General features: G+C 58.0%; 1 protein-coding gene across 1 annotated transcript; it reads left to right on the top strand.

The window, feature by feature from the left end:
- The first annotated feature begins 886 nt into the window (after window positions 1–886).
- ZSWIM9 (zinc finger SWIM-type containing 9) lies at window positions 887–13,602 on the top strand. The gene is made up of 5 exons (XM_062177337.1): window positions 887–1,201; window positions 1,687–1,689; window positions 7,542–7,854; window positions 11,404–12,225; window positions 12,307–13,602. Exons 1-5 carry the CDS (start codon window positions 921–923, stop codon window positions 13,330–13,332), a joined length of 2,445 nt encoding a protein of 814 aa, XP_062033321.1. The 5' UTR covers window positions 887–920; the 3' UTR covers window positions 13,333–13,602.
- The last annotated feature ends 13,618 nt before the right edge of the window (window positions 13,603–27,220 follow it).

The following is a 27,220-nucleotide window of genomic DNA, read 5'->3' as shown; positions in this document are numbered from 1 at the left end:
GCATTGTGGGAAGTGGACGCCGCTCCGGGGTGGGTAGGTGAGTGGGGGGGGGGCGGGAAGGGTGCACATCTGGGGGAGCGGAGAGGCGCAGCTGGGTGGGGCGGCGGAGCTGGGAGGGGCCGCGGCGAGCGGGGCTGAGCGGGCTTGGGGAGGCGGGAGCCGGCGGGCCGGAGCTGCAGCGAGTGGGAGGGCGTGGGGGGAGCGGCTGGGGGTGAAGAAGCCCACGCGAGGACCGAGGGCCATGTCTAGAAAGAAGAGGCACGTTGAGGGGGATGGTGGCGGCGGCGGCCGCTGGAGCTGGGGGCCGCGTCTCGGGAGGAGGTGGCGCAGCGATGGACCGCGGTGACACTTCTGAGTTGGACGGGCCACGAGTGGGGCGCGCACCTGTAGGCAGAGGCTCCGTGGCCGGCCGCGGGGAGCGCACCTGGAGATGGGAGCGCCCTGGGGCAGCGGGAGCCGCAGGAGTTGCCCGTGGGGAAGTGGGGGGGGGGGTGGCAGCCGCACCTGGGAGACCACAGCTGGGGAGGTGCTGCGGCAGGTGCATGGATAAGCCTGGGGCTGGGGGCCCATGGGGAGGTGACAGCGGGCCTAGGGGGGCGTTCCGGTCGTGCAGGGGGCGGGGGCCCTGGCTAGAAGACCACACACATCTAGGGCGATGTCCTCGTTCGTGAACCCACCGAGTCCCAAGTTTCCAGTCAGAATACCTCAGCGACACAGCGTCCAGGTTACCCTGAGGGCTTTATTCGTTGTTCCACTTGGGTTTTTCCAGGGGTCCTAACACGGGGGACGCCGGGACATAACGGGTTAAGGCTCTGCTTGGGAAGGGGGACCCCCAACCGTACTGGGGGATGGGGACCGAGCAGGTGGGGCCGGGCCTGACACCCAGCGCCTCTTCCCGCCCCCTCCCCCAGGGCCCCAGGATGGAGCCGCTGCCGGAGCCCCCTCCCCGCGCGGTGGCGGCGGCGGGGCAGGAGGAGCAGGAGCTGCTGGAGCGGGCCTTCTTCTCCTGGGCCGAGTTCAGCCGCTTCTTCGACGCGTGGTGCCAGCAGCGGCTGGTGGTGTTCTCTGTCAAGAGCTCCACGCACGTGGCGCGCAGCCCCTGGGCCAGCGCGCCGCCGCTCTACCGGCTCATCGACGTGCTCAAGTACAGCTACGTGCGGCTGGTGTGCAAGGACATGCGCGCGCCCGGCCAGCCCGCCTTGTGCGTGAGCGCGCGCCGCCCGGGTGGGCTGGGGGGCGGGGTCACGGGGGGGGGTGTCTCCATAACAGGGGCTTCCAGAAAGACCCTTAGGGAGGCAGATGGAAGAGTCACAGAACATTCTAGAAACGGGGATGTGGTGGTGGGACCTCGGGGGGCTGCAGTGACCTAGTGGATCTGAGATTCCAGAAAGACCCTTATGGAAGGAGACAGATGGGAGAGTCACAGAACATTCTAGAAATTAGGGACGCAGTGTGTGTGTGTGTGGGTGCCCTGTGGCTCTGAGTGACAGGCTTCCGGAAGGACCCTTAGGAAAACAGGGAGACAGAAGGAAGTCCTAGAATATTCTAGAAACCTGGAGACGCTTGGGCGGGAGAGGGGCCTGAGTTCCGGACCACAGCCGCCTGGCCAGGGACACTCTCATTGGTTTTAAGCCAGGGTGGTCGCCCCTGCAACCGTGGGTTTCAGCTCCCCTTGGCACATAGGAGGTGGTAAGGGACACGTGGGCCACCTGTCCCCCTGCCGTGGGACCCGCTCTGCCCTGACTTCACATTGTCACTCCCTCATCCTGCGGCCTGGCCCTATAGGTGTGTGGGTTTGAGACCCGTGGACAAGGGCACGGGCCATGCCTGTAGGCTCCGCCATGCCCTGGGTGGGTGTCTTTGGGCAGTGGACTTGGTAGGTGCAGGCTTCAGTTTTCCTGTCTGTGAAATGGGTTTGTGGCAGTACCTGCCTCCGTGCTGTTGTGAGGAGACCCTGAAATCAAACCTAAGAGTGGCACTGAGCCTGGGCAGGTGCAGCAGCCCGGACTGGACGGCTCCTGCACATGGCCAAGGGACTTCAGCTTCCTGGACCTCAGTTTCTTGGTAAAGGGGGGTTGTGTGAGTCTCTATCTTGTAGGTTCTGCGAGGGTTAAGTGAGCCGATCCGAAGGTACGTGAAGAAGTTCATGGAAAAAATTGAAAGTTCAGTTTACGTTGGTGCAAAACAAGGTTTTTCCTATGGGAAAAGTATGATGTGATGACTGCATTCAAGATTTGGTTTTGCACCAAAATAGGCTTTTCATTATAAGTCCCCTCGTGCTGTTCCGAGAGCCACCAGCCCCGAATGGGTTCCTTGGGAGCTGTTCTCGCCGTCCTTGTTAGAACGCTCGCTCGTGGCGGGGTTACTGGTCTCGCTGGTCAGTTCCCTAATTCAGAGGCAGAGATCGGAGCTGTGATCAGCAGCCGCCACCCAGAACTGCAGCGCTGGGCTCTCCCTGTGCTGACGGAACCCAAGTGGACATAATGGATACTCACCGAGCGCCTGCCGTGTGCATGCCCTTCGGCGCTGGTTGGAACCCAGAGCTCAGAATGCAACAGGGGGATTCCAAGAAGGCAGACGGCAAAGGGGCCAGGTTGAGGGGAGATGGCAGGTGGCAGCGCCGGCTCCGGCTCCACTGCTGTGCCGCTTAGTCTTTGCCAAGCACCCGGAGGATCCTGACAGCCCACCGGGTTGGGAGGAGCTGGGCTGGGGAAGAGGGGGTGGTACAAGGCGACCCAAAGTGGAGGAAATGTAAAAAGCAGCGGAAGTGTCTTTGGAGACGGCAGCTCGGGTGTCCTCAAGTGTCCGCCGTGCGCTGGCCTGTTGGCTGCCCCCCTTACGAAGTCCTCAGTCCTCTTGGGGAGGCCACTGCCGTTGTTAAACCCCCATCTCCAGGTGAGAAGGCTGGGGCATAGGGTGGTCAAAAAAAATGGATTTGAGAGCAGACGCAGCTCCCCTCCACTGGTTCACTCCCCAAAAGCCTGCAGCAGCCAAGGGGGAAGCCAGGAGCCCAGCGCCCAGTCCAGGTCTCAGGTGCGAGGCAGAACCCAGCTACTGGAGCTGACCCTGCTGCCGCCCAGGGTCTGCATTAGCAGGAAACAAGAGGCAGGAGCCAGCGCAGCCAGCGAGACCCCGGCACTCCGGTGTGGGATGCTGGCATCCTAACCAGCGTCTACCACGAGGCCGAAGGCCCACCCCACGCCCATGCCTTTTTGAAAAAATGGTTCTGTATTTGCTGTATTATATCTAACTGAAAGGCAGAGCAACAGAGAGAGGGAGCTCTTCCCTCTGCTGGTTCACTCCCCCAATGCCTACAACAGCCAGGGCTGGGCCCGTCCAAAGTGAGCATCCAGAACTCCATCTGGGTCCCCATAGGGATCGGCAGAGGCCCAAGCACTCGAGCTGCCGTCTGCCACCTCCCGGGATGCATGAGCAGGGAGCTGGACCAGAAGCGGAGCAGCCAGGACCTAAACGGGCTGCTGCTGTTGGGAGCAGTGGCTTAATCCGTGGACCAGTGTCCGCCCTGAGCCTGGCTCCTCCCCTTCTCGTCCACTCTACTTCCTGTGTTTGAGATTTATTTATTTATTTGAAAGGCAGTTACAGAGAGGAGAGACACAGAGGTCTTCCATCCGCTGGTCCAGTCCCCGAATGGCCACAACAGCTGGGGCTAGGCCAGGCTGAAGCCAGGAGCCTGGAACTGCATCTGGATCTCCCATGCGGGTGCAGGGGCCCAAGGACTTGAGCCATCCTCCACTGCTTTCCTAGGCCATAGCAGAGAGCTGGATTGGAAGTGGAGCAGCTGGACTTAAACTGGTGCCCCTAAGGGATGCTGGCCTTGTATACGGCGGCTTAACCCACAACACTGGCCCTGTCTACTTCCCATCTTTGGATCTTGGATTATGAAAATGAGAGTGACATGTGTTTGCTCTCTGAAGATTTCTTGGTTCCAGGCACCAGCCTATTTAACCATTCATCTAAGAGATTTGTTCTGAACACCTGTGCACAAGGGGTGTGTGCGTGTGTGTGTGTGTGTCTGTCTGTCTTAGATGCTGGGGTTTCAGTGGGGAGCATGCATTACAAACAGGCATCCATCCAATCTGTGATGGAATCTGTGCTAGCCTGGGGGTGGTCAGGGAAGGCTTCCTGGAGGAGGTGGTGCTGGCTTTGAGGCCTGATGAGTAGGAGTTGACCAGGTGAGAAGAAGGGACAGGGAAGGGGAGAGAATTCAGGTTGGTGGCATTGGAAATGGAAGAAGTGGATGTTTGGGAAAGGTTCCGGAGGCAGAACGGGCAGGACTGTGGGTGGTGTGTGTGCACTGGGGGTGCTGTGTCCCAGGGGGAGGTGTGCTGGGGGCGCCTAGATTACCAAGTGGGGTTCAGTCACTCCTACAGTTGGTTCTTGGACCCCCACGGAAATCAACTCTGGGGGCCGCTCAAGCGCTGTGTGTGACACAGGGTGGTTTTTACATAACCCGAGTCGCGCAGCTGGTGTCCCAACAGGCACGGGGGTTTCCCTCAAGTATTTCCGACCCAGCATCGGCCGACCCCCAGGGCCTGGGCTGGCTGCATGTTTATTTCCTCCCTGGCCCCTTGCACGAGATGAGTGACAGCTTCGTTGCTCTGTGCACACCAGCCTCCTGTAGGCTGAGGCTCCCCCTCAGAGGAGCGCCCGCCCCCTTGCAGGGAGCAGGTGCACGTTTTGAATGTTCTGTGCCAGGACCACGCGCGGGCGGATTTTCTCCCCTGGTTGTAGCTCCCCGCGCTGATTCCGTGCCCTGAGCTACGTGGCTTCCTGGGCCAAGGGTGTTGTCATCTGCAGAGGAGGCTCAGAGAGCCCCGGCAGAGTTGGGGGAGCGCCCCGGGGGTTGGCAGAGTGTGAGGACAGGAACTGAAAAGGCTTCACAGCGTGCAGTGTGGCCAGGCAGGCAGCAGGTGGCTGTGTGTGACGTGGTGGCCGCGTGTCGGGTCTTCAGTTTGTGCAAAGTGCCTTCTATGACCATGCAGTGCTAAGGGCTAGGAAAGTCCGCACCACTTCCCATGGTCTTTGGTGCGAGGTCTTGTCCTTCATTTTTTAAAAATTTATTTTATTTATTTGAAAGACACTTACAGAGAGAGGTAGAGCCAGAGAGAGATCTGCTATCCGTTGGTTTACTCCCCAAATGTCCACAATGGCTGGAACTGAGCCAATCAGGAGCCAGGAGCTTCTTCTGGGTCTCCCACATGGGTGCAGGGGCCCAAGGACTTGGGCCATCTTCTTCTGCTTCTCCAGGAGAGCTGGATTGGAAGTGGAGCAGCTGGGCTTCAAACCGGTGCCCATAGGGATGCTGGTGCTGCAGGCCAGGGCTTCAACCTGCTGCACCACAGCGCTGGCCTCCTCTGTTTGCTTTTTATTCTTTGTTGGAGAGGCACAGAGACAGAGAGTGCTGCTGTCTGCAGATTCGCTGCCTACACACCTGGAACAGTTGGGGCTGGGCCTGAACCAGGAGCCGGGAACTTGATGCAAGCTGGGGCCCAGCTACCTGGGTCTGCCGCCTCCCAGGCTTTGCACTAGCAGGAAGCTGGGGTCGGGGGCTGGAGTTGGTAAAGAAGCTCCAGCACCCCAGAACAGGATTTGGGTGGGCTGAATTCCCACGGCCCTCCCTCCGTTGGGCAGCCCCTTGTCATGTCCCTCCAGCTTGCCTCTCTCTTCCCCTTAGAGGGACCCCCTGATGACATGGAGTCCACCTGGATAACACAGACTCTCCCTGTCTCAAGGCCCTTAATTCAGTTCCACTTGGAGCGTCCCGTTTGCTGCCTGCGGCGATGCGTGCACAGCCCTGGCACGAGATGTGAACATCCCCGGGTAGGGGCCGGGGGGAGGGATGGCAGGCTCCCTGCCACACTGCTAGAAAACACAGGCTTTCTGCGTGCACTTTGAAAAAGCGGGGCGGGGTGGGGGGTGGGGTGGGCGGCGGTGCTGTGGCCACTTGGTTAATCCTCTGCCTGCGGCGCCGGCATCCCGTATGGGCACCGGGTTCTAGTCCCAGTTGCTCTTCTTTCAGCCCAGCTCTCTGCTGTGGCCTGAGAAGGCAGTGGAGGATGGCCCAAGTGCTTGGGCCCCTGCACCTGTGTGGCAGACCAGGAAGAAGCACCTGGCTTCGGATCGGCGTAGTTCTGGCCGTGGCGGCCATTTGGAGAGTGAACCAACAGAAGGAAGACCTCTCTCTCTGTCTATAACTCTACCTGTCAAATAAAAAAAAAAAAAAAAAAAGAAGAAGAAAAAGCGGAACTCCCCCCCAAGAAGTGCTACCGCCCTGTTCGTGCCTCCTGATAGATTTCCCCAAAGAGGAATGCACACGTAGCCAGCATCCAGAACCAGAAATGAACCCCGTCCAGTCCCAAGAAGCCCCCTCATGTCCCCACAGAGGGTGGACACCTGTATGGCAGAGGCTAACTCTGCCCTTGGTGGAACCCTGTAGATACACACAGGGGTCTCTCCTGGTTGGGGGTGGGGCTCCTCTCACACAGCAGGTCTGCAATGCACCCCGTGTTGGAGACGGTCCCGGCTCCCTCATCCCTACTGCTCACTACTGCTCGTTCTGCTTGGATGTGTGCGCCGCAGGTGTTCAGCTAACGTGACGAGTGCTGCCGTGAATGTTCTAGAACACAGTGTCAGGTGTCGGGTGCCTGTGTGCAGGCATTTGTGCTGAGTGGGCTTGCCGGGCAGTCTCCGTGGGGCCGTGCTGTTCCGTGGTCCGTCGGCCATGCGTGAGGCTGCCTCCCAGCCTGCTTTTTTGGGCCCCTGGGGGTGTGCCCTGCGTTTTCCTAGGACTTCGGTTGGTTATTTGCTTGGTGAGGACCCAGTTTGAGCACCTTTTTGCATATGCGACCTTTTGTTTGTTTTGAAGATTTTCACTTTATTTGAAAGGCAGAGTGATAAGGAGAGGCAAAGACACACGTGCACACACGCATGCACGCACGCACACACACACACATCTTCCAGCAGACCACAGCACTCTCTGAAATGGCTGATTCCTGAAAGATTTCCTGCTAACTCTAAGCAGACCTCCACTCCATGTCGGGAGGGCTGGGCGGCAGGGGCAGAGCTATACCACACCTGTGGCGGCCACCAGGTTGCAGGCACCGTTTATGAAGTGCATTCCGTACCAGGGTACTCCAACAGATCGATAGAAAATGTGATTAAAAGATAAGGTTGTCTTGGTGCAAGAAAAAAAAAAGATCATCAATGGGTTCATGGAAAATGTGGATTATGAATTAGGCATGAATTTCATTTTTTTTTTTTTTGCAACCAGAATAGATTTACCTTGTAATGCCATTCCCCACCAACTTCTACAAGTACCCAGGTACTGTCAGTTCTCTTCCTCCTCCCGGCAGCCCTGGGAGAAAGGCGCGGTGGTGACCCCTTCCCACTTCATACCTGGGGAGACTGGGGGCCCTCTGCTCTGCTCCACGCTCACAGCAACCCTTGCTCAACCAAACCAGAGCGAGGACGAGGAGATGGGCAGAGTGGAGTGACGGGGGCGGTGGTCGTTCCTCCCGCAGGGCCCCCCAGCCCAGCTGCCCGGCCTTCATCACCGTGAAGCTGAGCCCGCTGCGGGACCGCCTGGTGGTGTCCGAGTGCCAGCTGACCCACTCGCACCCGGCCTGCCCGCTCGACTTCGCCTACCACTTCCGCCCGGGGCACCTGCTGGCCAACGCCTGCCTGCCCGTGCGCTTCACCAACAAGATCTCCAAGCAGTTCGTGGCCCCGGCCGACGTGCGCCGCCTGCTCTCGCATTGCAAGGGCCCGGACCACGGCGTCCTGGACGCCCTGCGCGTGCTTGAGGGGCTCTTCCGCACCGACCCCGAGGCCAAGGTAGGGTCTCTGGGAGTGGGGGGAGCAGGACCCTGGGCCATCCATTCGCTCATCCACCCCTCCACCCACTTCATGCATTCATTACGCCCGCACCGAGGCACAGGGGAGGCTGCAAGGGGCGGGACACGTGTGGCCCCCAGCACGCATCGCTGCACAGCCAGCACTTTGCACTGCAATGGAAATGTTCCGGGCCCCTGAGCTGCCCGCTGTGGCAGCCCCCAGCCACCCGTGGCCAGCGAGCACTTGCAGCGTGGCCTAGCGACCCAGGGACTGAGCTTATTGTATCGTAATTAATTGAGATTTTAATGGCCACTGGCAGCTGCGGTCCACAGACTCTTGAGGGTGATAGGGCTGGGAGCTAAGAGGAAGAGAGGCCCAGGTGAGGGAAAGTGAGATTTCAACATTCTTTTAAAAAGCTGGCCTGCACACGTGGGAAATGTACAAAATGCAAGGTATGCAGTCAGGCGAATGCTCCCTAGTGAGAACACCCGGGGACTCACCACCTGGACGGAGAGTGAGGAGGCGAGGGTGGGCTTGGAGGGGGATCCTGGCCAGGGGGCTGCTTTAATGTCAGTGGGCGAGGAAGGCCTCTTGAGGGAAGTGATGGTGACTCCGGGGGCGTGGTGTGGAGGGGAGGGGAGGGGAGGGACCCCCAGGCTGTCATCGCAGGCATTTGGGACAGCAGGTGCAAAGGCCCAGTCGCCGGAGCCAGCTTGAGGGTTGGGGAGCAGTGGGAATGCCACTTCCTGCTGCTGTGATTCAATGTCTGGGCAGAATTGAGAGAGAGAGAGAGGTGGGGAGGGGTGGGAGGTGGGGGGGGGGAGACAAGGTGGGACTGGCTTCCCCACCGGTCTGTGCCTTTGTCTCCTGGGTGGGACTGGCCCCTGCCCAGGGTACAGCTGAGGTGTGGACCTGCTTTCCTGATTCAGGCCCCCTCCCGGTTCAAGCTGCCCAGCCCAGCCCAGCCCTCGGTGTTTCTGTTTGAACTTTCACCTGACGTTTTTGGTTTGTTTAAGATTTATTTTACTCATATGAGAGGCACAGCTACGGGGGGGGGGGGGGAGGGGAGAATCTTCCACCTGCTGGTTCGCTCCCCAGATGGCTGCAATGGCCAGAGCTGGGCCAATCTGAAGCCAGGAGCCAGGAGCTTCTTCCAGGTCTCCCACGCAGGTGCAGGGGCCCAAGCTTTTGGGCCATCTTCTACTGCTTTCCCAGGCGCATTAGCAGGAAGCTTGATTGGAGGTGGAGCAGCTGTGACTCGAGCTGGTGACCATATGAGCTACCAGCAGCGCAGGGAGAGGCTTAACCTACTGTGCCACAGCGCCGGCCCCCTCATCGGACTTTGATCAGGCACCCGCTGTGCACCAGGCATTACCCTAAGTGCTGCAGTCCTGTCATTCATGCCAGTCTCACTAGGGCCCTCCAAGGAAAGATCCACCATTCTCCACCCCTTTTGCAAACCAGGAAGCTGGAACACAGGCCAAGGAACTGGCTCAGGGTCACACAGCTAAGTCGTGCCAGAGCTGAACTTGGACGCACAGTTTGGGTCCAGGGTCATCCGTGTTCACCACTACTTCCTGCAGCATTTCCCAGTTTGAAAATGAAGCCTCCCCTCCTCTCCCACCCCCCTCTCCCCCCAGTCTAACTTCCAGAAGGTTGACCACCCCAGCCAGGTCAGTTTGCCAGACTGTGAAATGGGTACACACACAGGGACCGCACTCCTGGCCGGTCTTCACTGACTGTTGCCCACCGGCCAGGGTTGAGTGACTAAGCCCCGCCCCTTCGCGGGGGCGCACCTTGCATCCCGGACAGGAGAGTGGTTCACCTTTAAACTCCCGCTTGGGAGGCTGTTGTGGAATCCAGAGCGAACCAAGGCCACGTATGAGTGTGAACACCCAGAGTGAAACAAGTCCTAGAAACCCGTGAGAGGCTACTCCTGGATAAGGAAGCACTGAACCGCTGACTGTTTTACATACCAGGCACAGGCTCCGGGGCCGGAAGGCAGCAGGGTGAAGAGCACCCTGGTCCCCTGCCGCCCCCAGGCCCCCTCCCGGGTGAGGTCGTGGAGTTGTTGGCCGGCGCCTTTTGGCTGGGACAGCACAGCCCTCCCTGGGGCAGGTGCATTCGGGTGCCTGGCTAGACGCCAGGCCGCTGGCTTCTGGGAGCACGCGGGGCAGGAGGGCTGGGGAGTGGCCTGGTCAGTGGGATGCACTCCAGCCCCATGCCCTGCGCCTTGCACGGGCCTGATGTCCCCACGGCCAGCGACCTTTTCTGCTTGTCCCTGTCTGCAGAGCAAACCCTCACTCCCAGGAGGGGGAGGGGCAACGTGGGGTTCAGAGATGCAGCTGCTCCCCAAACAGCTCCCCCCACTAGGCTCTGGGTTAGCCCCACGCTCTCCATCAGGTGCAGCCAGTCCCTTGCTGGGGCTCTGCTGTTGGATCCCAGTGTTCCCCGAGTCGCTGGCTTAGGATTCATGGGTGCTGCCTGTGGCTATCTGCTCGTTTTTCCATCAGACCAGTCTTCTTCGCGATGATAAAGTCACCCCAGTACCTCAACTCCATTTTTTTTGAACCACGAGTGCTTCGGAAGGTTCATGGGAAAATGCAACTTAAAAACTTTATCTTTGAAATCCATGCCTGCAAGTAGTTTTCAGAAAGCTCATGGCAATGTGTATCATGAAAAACTGCATGGATCTAAAAAAAAAAAAAATGCACCCAAATGTACTTATTTTCTAATTCCCATTGCCATGGGCTTTTTGAAGTACCCCGGTATGTGCTAAAAGCTTTGTATACATTCTGGCCGTGCCTTTTACTGGCTGGGGGATGTTGAACAAGTTATACACGGAGGCAGAGAGAGAGAGAGAGCGATTGCTCATCCACCTGCTGGTTCACTCTCCAAAGGGCTCCAACGGCCAATACAGGAGGCCCCTGGCGGGCAGCTGCCCATCTCCCCTCCCTGCCCAGTGACTTCTTTTGCAAACACCAGGCGGCCAAAGTGGCCGAGGCCGAGGTGGCTGCAGAGACTGGAGATGAGGGCCGAGGGTCTGGGTGCCCAAGGCTGTGTTGGGGGCTCACAGTTTGGGCTGCAATGCAGGTTCAGGGAGAGTTCCAAGCCCAGGGAGGTGCAAGTTGAAAATGCCCCTTGGGCTGCCGCGTGGGCACCACTGGGAGCCCAGCGGTGAGGCGGCTGCGAGGGTCATCAGGATAGGTGGTGGTGGTGGCTGGAGCCAGGATGGCGGCGGTCAGGGGCATGGGGGAAGCAGGGGAGAGCCTGGGGAACGGATCGCGCGTGCGCGGTGTGGAGCGCCTGGACTGGGGCCTGAGTTGCGGGGCGGGGAGCGAGGCCGGGTTTTTGCGAGTTCAGGGCCGCGGTGGGCTATGGACGAGGCACCTAGAGGCCGGGAGGTTGATCGGATGGGTGGGATCCCCTCGGGAGAACACACAGAGACGGGGAGAGACCGGGAGAGCGGGGCACGGCGGGAGGGGCGCGCGGTTAGAAGCGGGCCAGGAGACCCTTGACCTCTGCCCCCGCCCCCGCCCCTGCCCGCAGGTGAAGCTGGTGTTCGTGGAGGACCAGGCCATGGTGGAGACCGTGTTCTTCCTGACGTCGCGTACCCGGGCGCTGCTGCGGCGCTTCCCGCGCATGCTGCTGGTGGACCGGCTGCCGGGCCTGCAGGGCGCGCTGGACCTGCTGGCCGTGCTGTGCGTGGACGGCGCGGGGCGCGCGCGCCAGGCCGCCTGCTGCGTGGCGCGCCCGGGCACGCCGAGCCTGCTGCGCTTCGTGCTGGTGTCGCTGCTGCAGAGCGCGCCCGACGTCAAGGGCCGCGTGCGTTGCCTCACGGCCGGGCCCGAGGTGGCGGCGCAGCTGCGGGCCGTGCGCCAGCTGCTGCCGGGCGCGCGTGTGCAGATCTGCCGCGCGCAGGGCCTCGAGACGCTCTTCAGCAAGGCGCAGGAGCTGGGCGGCGCGGGCCGCGAGGACCCGGGGCTGTGGCCGCGCCTGTGCCGCCTGGCCGGCGCCGCCTCGCCCGCCGCCTACGCCGAGGCGCTGGCCGAGCTGCGCGCCCACGGCCCCGACGCCTTCGTCCAGTACTTCGAGCGCAACTGGGCGCCTCGGCGCGACATGTGGGTGCGCTTCCGCGCCTTCGAGGCGGCCCGCGACCTGGATGCGTGCGCCCTGGTGCGTGGCCACCGCCGGCGGCTGCTGCGCCGCCTGAGCCCGTCGCGCGGCGTGGCGCAGTGTCTCCGAGACCTGGTGGCCATGCAGTGGGCGGACGCGGCCGGGGAGGCGGCGCCCGAGGGCCCCGACAGCGGGGGCGCGTGGCTCGGGGCCGAGCCGGGGAGGGGGCCCCAGGTGGAGAAGGAGAGGGGAAGGGTCCCGGAGACCGGTGACCGGACAGGGGCGACGACGACAACGACGGAAGGGAGCATTTGGAGGGGGCCCCAATTGCAGGAGTGGCCAAGGGGGCTGGAGACCAGGGGCTGGGGCGGGGTCCAGCTGGAACGTGAGGAGGGGCGGGGCCTGCGGGTCAGGGATTGGAGAGGTGGGCAGCTGGGGAGCCAGAAGGGGAGGGGGCTGGAGGGGAGCGTGTGGAGAGGGTCCCAACTGGACAGAGAGCGCTTGAAAGGGCCAGAGGTCAGAGACTGGAGGGGCGGCCAGTGGGAAGGCGGACTGAAAACCAGAGGCTGGAAGGGGCCCCAGGGGGCAGTGGAGAACCACAAGGGGCTGGAGGACCTGGGCTGGAGGGGGGCGCATCTGGAGAAGCCGCTGGGATCGCTCCCTGAGAACGGAGACCAAAGGGCGCCCCCTGGCGGCGATGACGGGGGACGAGCGCCGGAGGCTGCAGAGGAGAGAGGGGCGAGGTGGGCGGTGAAGAGGAGGCAGGGCCTGGAGGACGTCGTTCTGGTCCGGCTGGGGGACGCGAGGGTCGCAGCAGCGGAGGACGGAGGCGGGGTGCCCCGGTGCGTGGGCGCCCAGAGCAGGGCAAGGCAAGGGCTGGAGTGGGGGGACGCCGGAGGGCGGGGTCTGGGGCCAGGGCTTGGAGCCACGCGCGGCGCCGCGGAGCCGGGGACCCTGTTGGAAGTCGATCCGGACGGGGCTGCTGCGGAGAGCCAGCAGGAAGGGGGCGAAGGAGAAGCCCCCCGGGATCCCAAGAGGCTTTGCTGCCGCTCCAGAGCAGAAGAGGAAGAAGTGGACTGGGAGCCCCTGGCCAAATTCCGAGCCGCCTGCGGGCCGGAGCTGGCAGACCTGGTGGCCGAGGAGCTGGCTTTTGCCAGGCAGCACGGGACCAGGGATTTCCACTGGACAGGAGCTGGCTTTGCCCTAAAGGACGGCAACTCAGACTTCTTCCTGGACGGGGCCCTGACTCGCTGCAGCTGCTCCATCCACGCGGCCCGTCACCTGCCTTGCAGACACGTCTTCGCCGCGCGCCTCCTCACCGGGGCAGCCTTGTTCCACGTGGACTTGCTCAGGGACTGCTAGGCAGAGCCCCGGAGCCCCTGCCCGCCGCCATCCACTGCGAGGGGGGGGCGAGGCATTCTTTGATCCCAAAGATAAAAGGAAAAAAAAAAAAAAGGGGCTGAGGCCACGCCCCTCTGGCCACCCCCCTGGGGTCACCCAGGGACCTCACTGTGGTCTGAGGGGAAACCGACAGTGTTTATTAGGTCTCGGATAAGGTGCTGCTGGCCAGGGTGGGTTGGGGGCTTCCCTCGGCAGAGGAAATGTGGAGTCAGAGGTGCACAGAGGCGAGGAAGGCACAGAGCCGGGGGTGGGGCAGGGGGGGACAGCAGGATATGGAGGGAGTCTGGCGGGAGTGGCCTGCTCGGTCCGGGGAGGGCTGGGGGCCGGGGAGGGGGGAGAAAGCCAGGGAGAGCAGATTGTGCAAGAAGAGGGGGTGGAGACAGGGATGCAGGAGAGAGCAGGCAGGGGCTGGGGGATGCGAGAAGAAAGGAGGGCGGGGGCTGGGGGCTTCTCCCCAGACCCGGAGACCTGGCCCCTTTGGCAGGCAGGTTGGTCGTGCCCGGAGGAGTAGGAGCGGGCACTGCCGTGTGGTGAGCTGGGCTGGAGACTTGGCCTTGGGCTGCCGAATTCCAGGTTGGAATAAAACAGTGTTATTTTGGTGTGGGTGTTCAAGCCTTGGCTTCTGGCGGGGTTGGGTATGGGAGGGCGCTCCAGGCGGCCTTGATTTGCCACAGTGACTCCGCCTCCCCTGCCTGGACCCGTGTGTCACAGGGCGACTTCCTTGTGCGGTGGATTGTGCCCTCCTGCCCATCATCCTTGCTGGTGCTTGGCCTACGGGTGGGCGTGGGGCCCTGTCCCAGCCGGTGAGTCTGCTCTGTTGGGGTGGGAGGCCAGGGAGGCACAGAAGGGGATGCCAGGCCCAGGCACCCCCTTGGTTCAGTGTGAGAGCACAGCCCAGGCCCAGGACGACGGAGCTCAGAGATGAAGAGAATGTGGCCTCTCTGAAGGGAGTCGCTGAGGTCGGCTGTACCATGAGCTTCTCAAATCGGAGACGCTGTCATGGTTGAGCACAGTTTTTAAGAATTTAATTTTCATTTATTTGAAAGAGAGAGAGGGAAAGATTTCTTCCATCTGCTGATTCACTCCCTAAACGCCCACAAAGCCAGGGCTGGGCCAGGCTGAAGCCAGGAGCTCGGAGCTCTGTCTGGGTCTCCCCCGTGGGTAGCAGGGACCCAAGTGCCGCACGGAACGCTTGCCGGAGGTGGAGTTTCTGATGTCACAACAGACGCAGAGGACTTGGGTCTACTGCAGGTGTCGCCGCCCAGGTTGAAGCAACTTTTCAAACTTGAATGTGACCGTGAGTGAGAAGGACACTCTGCCTCCAGCCCGACGTTCCGGCCACCTCGCTGAGGGGCTGGGGTGCATACACAGAGCAGCAGCGAAGGGACTTGAGATGCAAGAGAAATCAGTGACCCAAAAGAAGCCAACGTCTTCAGCTGCAGCTCCATCGGGGGCGCAGAACAATGCTGCCCTCCCTTCTCATTGTGTGATGTGTTCCTGCGAAAGAAGCCTATTTTTTTTTTAAACTTGAGAGTCAGAGTTACACAGAGAGAGGAGAGGCAGAGAGAGGGAGAGAGGGAGAGAGGGAGAGAGAGAGAGAGGGAGAGAGGGGGAGAGAGAGAGAGGGAGAGAGGGGGAGAGAGAGAGAGAGATCTTCCACCCGCTGGTTCACTCCCCAGATGGCTGCAATGGCCGGAGCTGTGCCGATCTGAAGCCAGGAGTTTTTTCCTGGTCTCCCACGTGGGTGCAGGGGCCCAAGGACTTGGGACATCTTCTACTGCTATCCCAGGCCATAGCAGAGAGCTGGATCAGAAGTGGAGCAGCTGGGACTAGAACCGGCGCCCATATGGGATGTGAGTGCTTCAGGCCAGGATGTTAACCTGCTGTGCCTCAGCGCCGGCCCCAAGAAGTCTCTTTCCTTTGGTTGAGGGTGACAGCTGCTGGAAGCTTGGATCTATGTAAGCTCATATCTTCACCCCAAATGCCTTTCCACCCACACCCGAGTGTCAAATCTCTAAAAAAGAAATCAACTGCATCTACTAAGGCTGTCAGTTATGTCCCCCACCCCCACCCCAAATCGGCATTTTTACCTAACAGTTCTTTTTGATATACTTTTTATTTTTTAAAGATTTATTTTATTTCATTTGAAAGAGTTACAGAGAGAGGTAGAGACAGAGAGAGGTCTTCCATCTGCTGGTTCACTCCCCAGATGGCCACAACGGCCAGAGCTGTGCCGATCCGAAGCCAGGATCCAGGAGCTTCTTCCTGGTCTCCCAGGTGGGTGCAGGGGCCCAAGGACTTGGGCCATCTTCTACTGCTTTCCCAGGCCATAGCAGAGAGCTGGATCAGAAGTGGAGCAGCTGGGACTAGAACCGGCGCCCATTTGGGATGCCAGCACTTCAGGCTGGGGCTTTAACCCACTGTGCCACAGTGCCGGCCCGATATAGTTTTTTTTTTTTTAAAAATTATTTATTTGAAAGGCAGAGTGATAGGGAGAGACAGAGACAGAGATATTCCATCCACGGCTTCACTCCCCCAAATGGCTGTGATGGTTTGGGGCTGGGCCAGGCTGAAGCCAGGAGCCTGGAGCTTTTTCATGGATCCAAGCACTTGGGCCATCTTCCACTGCTTTCTCAGGTGCATTAGCAGGGAGCTGGATCAGAAGCAGATCAGCCAGGTCTCGAACCCACGCTCCTATGGGATGCTGGTATCGCAGGTGGTGACTGAACTCGCTGTGCCACAATGCCAGCCCCCTATCAGCTACATGAATGCTGTGTCAACAGCTACAATGCTTCAGAGGACGGTAACTATTAGCCATTTCTTGTTTGTGTGACTTGGGCTACCCAAGAGGTGGGTCAGACCCTTGCTTTTCAATGTAGAACCCAGCATCATCAACATTCCCCGGGAGCCTGTCGGTAACACAGGTGCTCAGACGCCACTTGCGCCCTGCAGACGCCGAGTCTCAGCCTATGACGCTCCCTGGCATCTGTGTGAAAGTTTACAAAGCCGCTGCTCCTGGCTGAGCCTGCTCACGTATTGGGGGAGGCAGCTAGCTGTTGGCTGGACTAAAATAGCCTTGGCTGGGCAGAGGTGGCTGACCCAGCCTTGCTCTCCATGTCTCTCGGCTCTTGGCAGGCTGGACAGGGTGTACTGTGGTGACAGCAGAGGTGCGGGGGACAAAACCCACACCGTGCGTCTGATGGCGTCGCTCTGTTAAATCCCTCTGGCCAAGGCTGCGCGAGTCGAGGAGCTCTGTGCCCAGGGTCCATGCAGAGGACTTGGAGGGAGGGGTGAGGGGTTGGAGCCAGCAGTGTATTGTCCATCTCATGCCCAGGCCTGAGCCCCCTGCTGTCGGTTACCCAGAGATCTTGTGTTGGTTACAGTTCTGGAGGGGCGAGGGGGAGGGACTGAAGCCCACAGTCTGCCACCTGCACTCTGGAGACTGAGCAGAGCCAGTGCTGTGATTGTGAGACCGAGGGCCTGAGAACCAGCGACGCTGAGGATGCGAGTCCCAGGTGGGGAGCTGGAGACGATGAGATGAGATGTCCTGGCTCCGACAGAGGGCAGGAAACAAACCAGGGGAGCTGAGAGTCTCCTTCCTCCTCCATGGTGCGTTCTCCCCAGGCCCTGGGTGGAGGGAATGATGTTGTCACATTGAGGTGACCGAGTCCCTGCTTACCTCCGCAGACCCACCCAGAAACGGTGTCTTGTGAACGGACTCCCGTAGTGCATGAAAGGCGCCATCACATGTGTTAAATCACAGATCGCCCAGGCCTGGGCTCAGGGTTTCTCGTCAAGCAAGGGCCTGAGAGCGTGTGTGTCTAAGAAAACTCCACAGGGAAGCTGATGGACACCCGCCTGTCCCTGCTGCAGGGCAGCCGGATCACACAGAGTCACATCCAGTGCACAGGAAGCCTTCTCTAAGGAGGCAGGGGAATACTGCTCAGGCAAACCCAACCTCTCCAATCGGCTGCTTTATCACTGCATTCTTGGGTGTGGTTATTTGCTGAGTGACAGCGAGCTGAACTAATTCATTAGCATATTCATATACATATCATTATGCATATTCATATGCATATTCATTACAAAGAGGCCTAGGGGAGAACAAGACCTCAGCTATTGAATAGGTTGAAGAAAGGCAGCCGTGGGCGGGTCGAATGTGAGACAGAGGAGGAGGGGAGTCTGCGAGGAAGGGGGGACCTTGCACAGGGTTCAAGCAGGGCTGAGGTTTGATTGGATGTGCATAAAAACTAAAACCACCCCGGCAGCCTGACTGGGACAGATTGGGTGGGGTGCAGAGTGGGAAGAGAATGATGGTTGGTAAAACAGGCCAGGGCAGGGCCAGGAAAAGGGGCGGAAAGAGCACATTCCTGGCAGAGGGCACAGGTGCACGGCCACGGTTTGCTCCTGGGGAAGGCAGGGACAAGACCCTTAAACCTCTGTGCACCCCACAAGCCAGGCTCACAATAAATGCCACCTCCCCCCTAGGGCCCCGAGCGGCCCGTGTAGCGGTCACTCCAGCCCCTTTCTCTGCGCAGTCTTCACAACTCTTGCACGGCCTGAAATGGGGCCACATCACCGTCCACCAACTGGGCCTTGTGGCTCAGAGGCCCAGCGCCAGCCGCACGACTTCCTGCTTCTGTGAGCGCTGGGGCAGCGTGGGGACAAGACAGCGCCTCCTGTTCTCACACACTGCCTGTGTCTCCTTCTCCCCCACAGCACCCAGGGCACCTACAAGGCCCCTGCTCCCAGAAGCTCTACTTTGTTCTCCATTGACATCGCCCACAACGGCGCCTGGCACAGAGCAAGCCGAGTCAGAAAAATGAAAGAACACAAAAGATTGAATAGTGCGGCTGGCGCTTCCTCGTTGCCATGGTGACCATCGAACCCAGCAACCTAGTTTCCACCCCCATCCGTGGGCCACTCGACCCGCTTGCGGCTGGGACAGACAAAAACTACAACTCCCAGAAGGCTGAGCGTATTGGCGCCTGCGCAGTAGAATCTGCTGCCCTGGCGCTCCATCAGAGCTTGTGCGGACTGCGGGGTGTTTTAGGGGTGTGGGAAGAGTGGTCGGGAGGACTGGTTAGGCGTTGTGAGGGTCCCCTGGTTCTCGGTCTGAGAAGTCTGGGTCCTGGGGCCACCGGCTGTGGTGAGGGCAGGGGGCGCTGCTCTGGTCACCATGGTAACAGGCGTTGCCGTGGTGACCATGGAGTGGGAGGGGGCGGAGGTGCGAGGGTGGGAATTTAGGGTACCCGGGGAGGGGTGAGGGCGTCAGAGGCGGGGAGCGGGGGTGGTCGTGGGTGGATGGGCAGTGTGGCTGGTCTGGAGTGAAGGGAGCCGGGTTGTGTTGGAAGGGGTGGAATGTTTTAGGGATTAGGCTGTAGTAAGGGGATTTGGGGGAATCGCCGGGAGACGGGTGTGTGAGTGGGGTGCTTGGAGCACGTGGAGAAGCTGTGGGACTGCAGGCGTGCTCGGCTCCCGTGGTGACCCCGAGAGCCCCCCGGCTGACCCTGCACGGCCGGGCGCGGGGCAGAGGCGGGGCGGTGGGTTGGGGAGAGGGCGGCTGCTGTCCCCTGCGGGGCTGGGGCTGGAAGGAGAAGCTGGAGCCGGGGTGCCGGATACAGGGCAGGAATGTGAGGAAAGGCGAACACGGAGACAACCTGCCTGCCGCCGTCCGCACGCTGCGAGGCGGGGACGGATGTCTCGCCTTTTCTGAAGGAGCGCCATGGGACGTGGAGGTGGCGTGCGGACGGATCTGGTCACAGAACCAGCGAGAGGGGAACGGGGAGAATCCAGCGAATTCCGAGAGAGGGGGCTCCTGCTTAGTGCCTCGCAAAAGCAAGCAGAACCTGGCATCCGCACGCGCGTTCCGCCAGCGAAGCTGCCATCCCAGGGCTGTTCCGCACATTTTGTAAATCTATTTAAAAGGAAGACCTTTCTCTCTGTCTCTCTCTTTCACTGTCCACTCTGCCTGTCCAAAAAAAAAAAAAAAAAAAAAAAGTGTGCTAAATGTATATGTAACAGCCAGTTTGTCACTTTAGCCATTTTAACTTTGCTCAGTGGCATTGTGTGTTCCCATTTTTGGGAAAACATTTCCAAAACATTATTGTTCATATTGTTTTCTGGTCCACTCCCCAAATGGCCACAATAGCAGAGGGGAGCCAGGCTGAAGCCAGAACCAAGAACTCCATCCGGGTTTCCTACATGGGAGAGAGGGGCCTAAGTACTTAGGACATCCTCCACTGCCTTCCAGGGGCGTTAGCAGGGAGCTGGATCAGAAGCGGAGCAGCCAGGACTTGAACCAGCCCTGAGAAGTGGGATGCCAGCATCACAGGCAGAAGTTTAACACATTGTGCCAAATACTGACCCCAAAATTGTTAAATCTTAAAAAATATATCAACATAAAAATATATCAACTTCAGGGCATATCCATCAAAACAACCAAAGAAGCCATTAGTGGGATCATGATTTGCACCAGCCGTTGGAGACGAACTCCTGATGGCTGTGTCGTCCTGAAGTTTACTTTCTGACACTGCTCAGCTGGGGAAAACGCAGCCCCAAGCCCCGACCTCCTGCTGCCCCTGAGGAAACCCCGTGCGCCCCCAGGAGACTCCTTGTGCGCCTGGAGGGCGATTGGGGGCTCTCCTGGGGGCGTCAAGGTGACGATGATAAACAAGGCAGTGGAGGCCGCAGGGACGAGGTGACCGGTGTCCTCCGGGAGGAGACGTCCGCCGGCCCGGGCCTGATCCACAGTCAGTGCCGGGCGGCCCCAGCCTGTGCAGGACGCCCCCAGTAAGGCCCCTGCACCCCAGCCTGGGGCGGGAGGGCAATGTCCAGGCCTCGCCCCCTGCCCGCTCCCTGCTCCACAATTCCTTCCAGAGACTGATTTTTTTCCAATTGTGTTTTGCTAGTATTTTCTCTGTGATCATGTACCTAAATTTCCTCCTTTGTTATTTTTGTCACTATTTCTTCTATGTAAGACATATTTCCCTTTCTTTATTCTTTCACTTCTTTTGTACTTAGCATTCCTTACAGCTCCCAAACCGCTGTCACTGTCTTCAATTTTGTTTGATAAATATCACACTTTATTCATCATTTTAAAAAAATATTTATTTATTTATTTGAAAGGCAGAGTTACAGAGAGGCAGAGCAGAGAGAGAGAGAAGTCTTCTATCCGCTGGTTCACTCCCCAGATGGCCGTAAAGGCCAGAGCTGGGCCAATCCGAAGCCAGGAGCCAGGAGCTTCCTCTGGGTCTCCCATGCGGGTACAGGGGCCCAAGAACTTGGGCCATCCTCTACTGCTTTCCCAGGTGCATCAGCAGAGAGCTGGATTGAAAGTAGAGCAGCCGGGACTCGAACTGGTGCCCATATGGGATGCCTACACTGCAGCTGGCAGCTTCACCAGCTACGCCACAGCACTGGCCCAAATTCATCATATTTTGACTTTTTCCCTTTATTATTAACAGCTACAACCTGAACATTTTTTTGTGTTGGGGCTGGCGCCATTGGAAGACTTTCTCTCCCCTCCCAACCCCGTAGCTCTACCTCTCAAATAGATAAATGAATCTTAAAAAAACAAATGAACCATGATACAGAGCAAGTAGCCCATGAATACCCCAGAATACAGCCTGTAGTTTCCAAGCCAGAGGACACAGAGGGTGACCCAGGCTGCACGTGTGTCTCCCTGCATTGCGGAGGCAGACGGTGACCAGGAGTTCACAGCAGAGAGAATCGGCGAGCAGAGGGCTGTGCAGAGATAGAGAACAACGCAGGAGCCCCACGTGTGCAAGTGGGGGCAGGGAAAGAACCACACGGAAGGCCTGGGAGGAAGCCCCACTCAGAAGTCACCCAGGCCAGGGGCTGTGCTTGTGTCCGCCAACCAGCCTGGGAGCATGGAGCAGAGATCGCGAGCCAGGGCAGACAGTGCCCCAGGCCTCCCATGTCGGGGGTGGGGAGGCTGCGGGGTTCCCCTGCCGGAGCTGCCTTCAGCTGAGCGACGCCCCGAGTTGGAGAGAGGGTGCCCCACTCTGGGGATAGACAAAGCTACTCTCGGCCTCCGTGCACACCTCGTAGGAGGATGCAGGCTTCAACGTAACAAAACAACAACAACAATAAAAATAAAACTGTGAATACACCGTGCCTGTGCCTTAGCTGGGAGCAGAGTGGGGCTGGGGTCCCACGGGGGACGGGAGCTCAACCTGGCCAAAGGCGCGCTGTTTGCACTGCTTTCCTCATCCAGCTTTGTGGCCCTGCACCCTCCTCCAGGGTCACCCTGACCGTGCCCTGGGCTGCGCATTTCCCCGGACTGACTCCCACGTCCGTTCTGACCCTGGCTACCTCGCAGAGCTCTGCATTCAGGTCCATCAACCCTCAGTGTAGAGTTACCCATATTTCCCTTGGGTTTATTTTAATTAATTTATTTGAAAAGCAAGAGGTGGTGGTGGGGAGAATCCTAGCCACTGGTTCACTCCCCAAATGCCTGTGACAGCCGGGGTTGGAAGCTGGGAGCTGGGAGCCAGGGTCCCAATCCAGGTCTCCCGCCTGGGCGGCAGGAACCCATCACTGCTGCCTCCCAGGGTCTGCGTTGCTGGGAAGCTGGAATCAGGAAAGTACTCTGAAACGGGAAGTGGGCATCCAACCTCCAGGTTAAGCCAAACACTCCCGTTCCCCCGCCCCCCCCCCCCCCCCATCATGGTCCAACCACTGGCTCCCAGTGTCCCTCCCAGTTTTTGTAAACCTGTCATTCCTCTGGCTCCCGCAACTCTAAACACAAGGTTGGGCCCCAGGCAGTGACGCTGGCTGAGACCTGTGTTGTACTGTTTTATTTTTTTTTTTATTTTTTTATTGACAGAGTGGACAGTGAGAGAGACAGAGAGACAGAGAGACAGAGAGAGAGAGAGAGAGAGAGAGAGAGAGAGAGAAAGGTCTTCCTTTTCCCTTGGTTCACCCTCCAATAGTCGCTGTGGCCGGCGTGCTGCGGCTGGCGCACCATGCTGTTCTGAAGCCAGGAGCCAGATGCTTCTCCTGGTCTCCCATGCGGGTGCAGGGCCCAAGCACTAGGGCCATCCTCCACTGCACTCCCGTGCCACAGCAGAGAGCTGGCCTGGAAGAGGGGCAACCGGGATAGAATCTGGCGCCCCAACCAGGACTAGAACCCGGTGTGCCGGCGCCGCAGGTGGAGGATTAGCCTATTGAACCATGGTGCCAGACCTGTGCTCTATGTGAACACAAGGGGGCGCCACTGAGGCAGTGACACATCCCCTCATCCTGCCTGGTTTCTCCATAAATGTGGTTCCCTCCCTGTCCACTATGTCCCTCTAGACTCTCATCCTAGCCTGGCTGTGGCCGCACTCCTAATGTGACCCCTGAAGACCCCCGCACGGAGTGGGCTCTGAAGGAGGCACGGTTGGTGGGGTCCAGCTGGCCGTTGAGAACCTTCCTCCTGCCCCCATGGCGGGGAAAACTTCACCACGCCCCTGAGAAGGCGGTGGAGGCTTTGGATGACAGCTCTCAGGAAAGCAGGAAATGAGTGTCCTTTCTGGGGCATTTGACGTCTTCCTCCCACACAGCCCCGGAACAAGGAGGGTTCCTGGAGCTGGAAGACAACTTAGGAGTCATCCATGCCAACCTCACGGTGCCTCTTCTTAAGCGGGATCCTCATTGATCGCCCATCCATCCACTCATTTCTGCTTCGTCTGGGACTCCGACCGGATTTCATGGGCATTGGAGGTACAGGCGACCACACCTCGGTGCACAGCAGCAGCCGGCAGCCCCTTTGTGCTCAAGCTCCTAGGATTTCACAGGTGAGGCAGCTCTTACCTGGGAGGGTGGCATAGGCCAGGTGCCTTTTAATGGGGTGAGAGGAAGGCAGGAAAGATCTGGAGCTTTAGAACCAAACTGACTACTTCTGGTGCAGCTTCTGCAGGTCCAGCTTCTCTGTCAGGGTGAGGACCAGGAGGAAACCGTCGGGGCAGGTGAGAGTTCCTGGGAGGGGCAGGTGGCTCCCGAGGCCCGATGCTCTATGATGGCTCATCCAGTGGGGCAGGGGGAGCAGGAGCCCCACAGCAGGGAGAGGGCCCTACGGGGGAGGGAATGGAGGGAGAGAGATGGGAGGAGGCTGGAGGTGTGGGAGAAGTTTGAGCTGTTATTATTCACTTTTTGGACAGCGTGACGAGGCTATATGCAGATGAAGCGACTGGAGATTTAAGGGCAGTGGCTCGAGGAATGGCCAGGATGGCAGACTGAGTGAGGGCACAGCCGGCCAGAGGAGCTCAGCTTCTCTCTGCGAGGGGTGAACTCTGTGGACATTGGGGTGCCTTTCACAGGGGCCCTTGCTGTCACGAGACAGAAGCCAAGCCAACAGTTGCTGTGTGTACGTGAGGACTCGTCTCCCTCCAAATTCAGGCAGGATGTCTGAACTCTGACCTCTGCATGTTGTGGGTTGGGGGAGGAGATTTGGTTTCACAGTGGCAGCGAGGGGGCCCCTGGGGGCGTGACCTCCGAGGGCGGTTCTCGCAGGAGAGCTGGCTATTATTTGAGTTCATGGTCAGCGTCCGTTAGTGCCCAGCCCACCCATCCTGTCCCCTCCAACTGCGAGCTGAAATAAACCTTTTCCACTTGCTGCAGCCACAAGGGAGACACACCCTTCCCAAAATACGAGGGGAAGGTTCTTCTTGGTTCTCCTTGAACCTTTACAAGGCCAGCCAAGTCGATAGGTCTGACCCTGTTTTTAATTTCGTGAGCAAATGCCACACCGGTCTCCACAGCGGTTCTGTGGATTTATATCCCCCTCACGCTGTGCCAAGGCCCCCCGTTTGTCACATCCTCCACAGCACTTGTCACCTGCTCTTTGTTATGACAGCCACTCAAGTAGAAGTGAAGTGGTATTTGATGGTTTTAATTTTTTTAAGATTTATTTTATTTATTTACAAAGCCTAGTGATGCAGAGACAGTGAAGGAGAGACAGAGATCTACCCACAGCTTCTATAATTTCACAGAACACTGACGAAGAAAAACAGCTATGGTTGTAAAGAGGGTATGGAGTGTAGATTCTTACCCAGAACATGAATATTCAGTTGTCGGCATTGTGAAGCAGCAGGTTAACTCGCCACCTGTGATGCCAGCATCTCATATGTGAGCATTAGTTGAAGTCCCGGCTGCTCCACTTACGATGCAGCTCCCTGCTAATGCACCTGGGAAAGCAGCGGAGGATGGCCCGAGTACTTGGGCCCCCGCTCCCATGCGGGAGACCCTGGTGGAGTTCCTGGCTTCTGACTTTGGCCTGACCCAGTCCTGGCTGTTGTGGGAATTTGGGGAGTGAATCAGTGGGTGGAAGATTGATGATCAATCTCTCTGTCACTCTGCCTTTCAAATAAATAAACTTTTTTTTAAACAAGAAAGTGAATATTCATAAATAACCAGACATTATTATTAACTTTTATCAACACAAACACAGACAATAATCTTTTTAAAGGTTTATTTATTTATTTGAGAGGCACAGTTACAGAGACAAGGAGAGACAGAGAGAAAGAGGTCTTCCATCTGCTGGTTCACTCCCCAAATGGCTGCAATGGCCAGAGCTGGGCCAATCCAAAGCCAGGAGCAAGGATATTCTTCCGGGTCTCCCACACGGGAGCAGGGACCCAAGCACTTGGGCCATCTTCCATTGCTTTCCCAGGCACATTAGCAGGGAGCTGGATTGGAAGACTAGCAGCCAGGACTCAAACTGGTGCCCCTATGAGATCCAGTGTTACAGGCGAAGGCTTAGCCTACTGTGCCACAGTGCCAGCCGCAGGCAATAATCTTTAAAGTAAAGGATAATACCTAAAACACTCAAGAAGGTTTAACCTGGGAGAAAGAAAGGGTCATGTCTACTGTAGCAGCAGGTGTAGGTGTTTATGGTCATTGACAGAATTCTGTTAAACTGCTTTCCGTGTATGTATTCCCCTTTTATTACTTTCTATAGTGAATCGTGTATTATCTGGAAAGCGTGCCATGGTAACATTCTGGAGGGAAGGTCATTGTTATATTGAAGTAGACGAATTTTAAAAGAGAAGTGGAGCCCACAGCAAACCGTGTGCCACAGCCTCGAGTTGTATTTGTGGTGGATACAAAGAAACTCAGTGGGTATTTGGCCGTCTGGTTTAGACACCCAGGACCCACATGGCAGTACATGGGTTCCACACGTGGCACTGCTCCTGAGTCCAGCTCCCTGCTAACATGCACCCTGGAATGCACTGGTGATGGCTCAGGTAGCTGGGGTTCTACCAACCAACCCAGACCTGGATTGAGCCCCTGGCTTCTGGCCTGGAACCGGCCATTGCTTGTACTGGAGGTGGGGTGGCGTGCGGTGGGCAGTGAATCTGCAGGTACAAGCTCTCTTTCTGTCTCTTCCTAACTCAAATCAATAACCAAAGAACTAAGTTATAAAAGCCATGAACTTGCAGTGAGTTTGAGCTTTACGGTGCCTCCAAGTAGCTGAAGCTCATGTAAATGCAGATGCCCCTTAGGCTCTGCAACCTCTCGGGGAGGAGCGAACCTATTTCCTGAGCACAGATCCAGAGCTCGGTCATGCCATGGGCAGAGCAGATTGCCACCAGCTGTTGGAGACGAACTCCTGATGGCTGTGTCGTCCTGAAGTTTACTTTCTGACGCTGCTCAGCTGGGGAAAATGCAGCCCCAAGTGCCGACTCCGCGCTGCCCCTGAGGAAACCCCGTGCGCCCCCAGGAGACTCATTGTGCGTCTGGGAGGGCGATTGGGGGCTCTCCCGGGGGCGTCAAAGTGACGACGATAAACAAGGCGGTGGAGGCAGCAGGGACGAGGTGACCGGTGTCCACCGGGAGGAGACGTCCTGCTCGCCTGGTGCTGATCCACAGTCAGTGCCAGGCGGCCCCAGCCTGTGCAGGACGCCCCCAGGAAGAACCCTGCATCCTCAGCCTGGGGGACAGGAGGGCGATGTCCAGGCCTCTCCCCCTGCCCGCTCCCCACCGCGCCTGCTCGTCTTTCTAACGTTTTCTACTTCTTGTTTCTTGTTTTCCCTGGCCCATTTCTCTCCTCCCATGTACGGGTCACTGTCTCATCCTCCTGTTTCTTTCTGCCTTGCATCTCTGAAAGCTCTCAGGCCTCTCACTGGCTCCCGGCACTGAGATTTCATTTACCACTGGCCGCTCTTGCTTTCTGACCTGTTCGGCGTGAGTTCGGGAATCCTGCTCAGTTCCTTGTTAGACCTGTCTTGTGCATTTCTTTTCCGCCACTCATTTTCAATTCCTTGATGGATGTTTATTTACATTTAAAACGACTCACCTCTCGATTTGTTTCCTTTCTCCCCTTTCTTCCCCACTGTCATCCTTCATTTGGGGGGGGGGGGGGCAACATCAGTATGTTTATAGATAAAATCTTTTAACTGAAATGGATGAATAGCCATGCTTATTTAAAATGTTTTGATCCTTGTAGGCTAGTTGATGGCACTGTTCCTAATGAGAGGTTTTGTGTGTTTTTCAGTGTTAACTCCTAGGTTCACCATATCACCATACCCATATGCTGTAATTCTTTAGGTTGTGTTTTAAAAATAGCTTTGCAGTGGAATATTGAAAACTGAGTGATTTTGATACTAACTTTGCTGTCAGTAAAACTGCAAAAATCCCTCTTAATATTTCAAATTGTTTACCTAAGGATTCTGGAGATTTCCTTTCTAGAACTCAGGACATCACTTTCTTTCCAAACGTTAACACATTCTATTTTCTGTCTTTACAACGGATTCCCCAGTAGTGTGAAGAATAGAAACGGAGATAGCTCTAGTATTGCCCGTCTCCAAAAGGCAAGGTTTTTAATATTTAACCATTAATATGA

This window comes from Lepus europaeus, chromosome 19, assembly GCF_033115175.1.
Source record: "Lepus europaeus isolate LE1 chromosome 19, mLepTim1.pri, whole genome shotgun sequence".
Classification (NCBI taxonomy): Eukaryota; Metazoa; Chordata; class Mammalia; order Lagomorpha; family Leporidae; genus Lepus; species Lepus europaeus.
The sequence above is the reverse complement of the archived record's forward strand: the minus strand, read 5'-3'. Positions and strand labels throughout refer to the sequence as shown.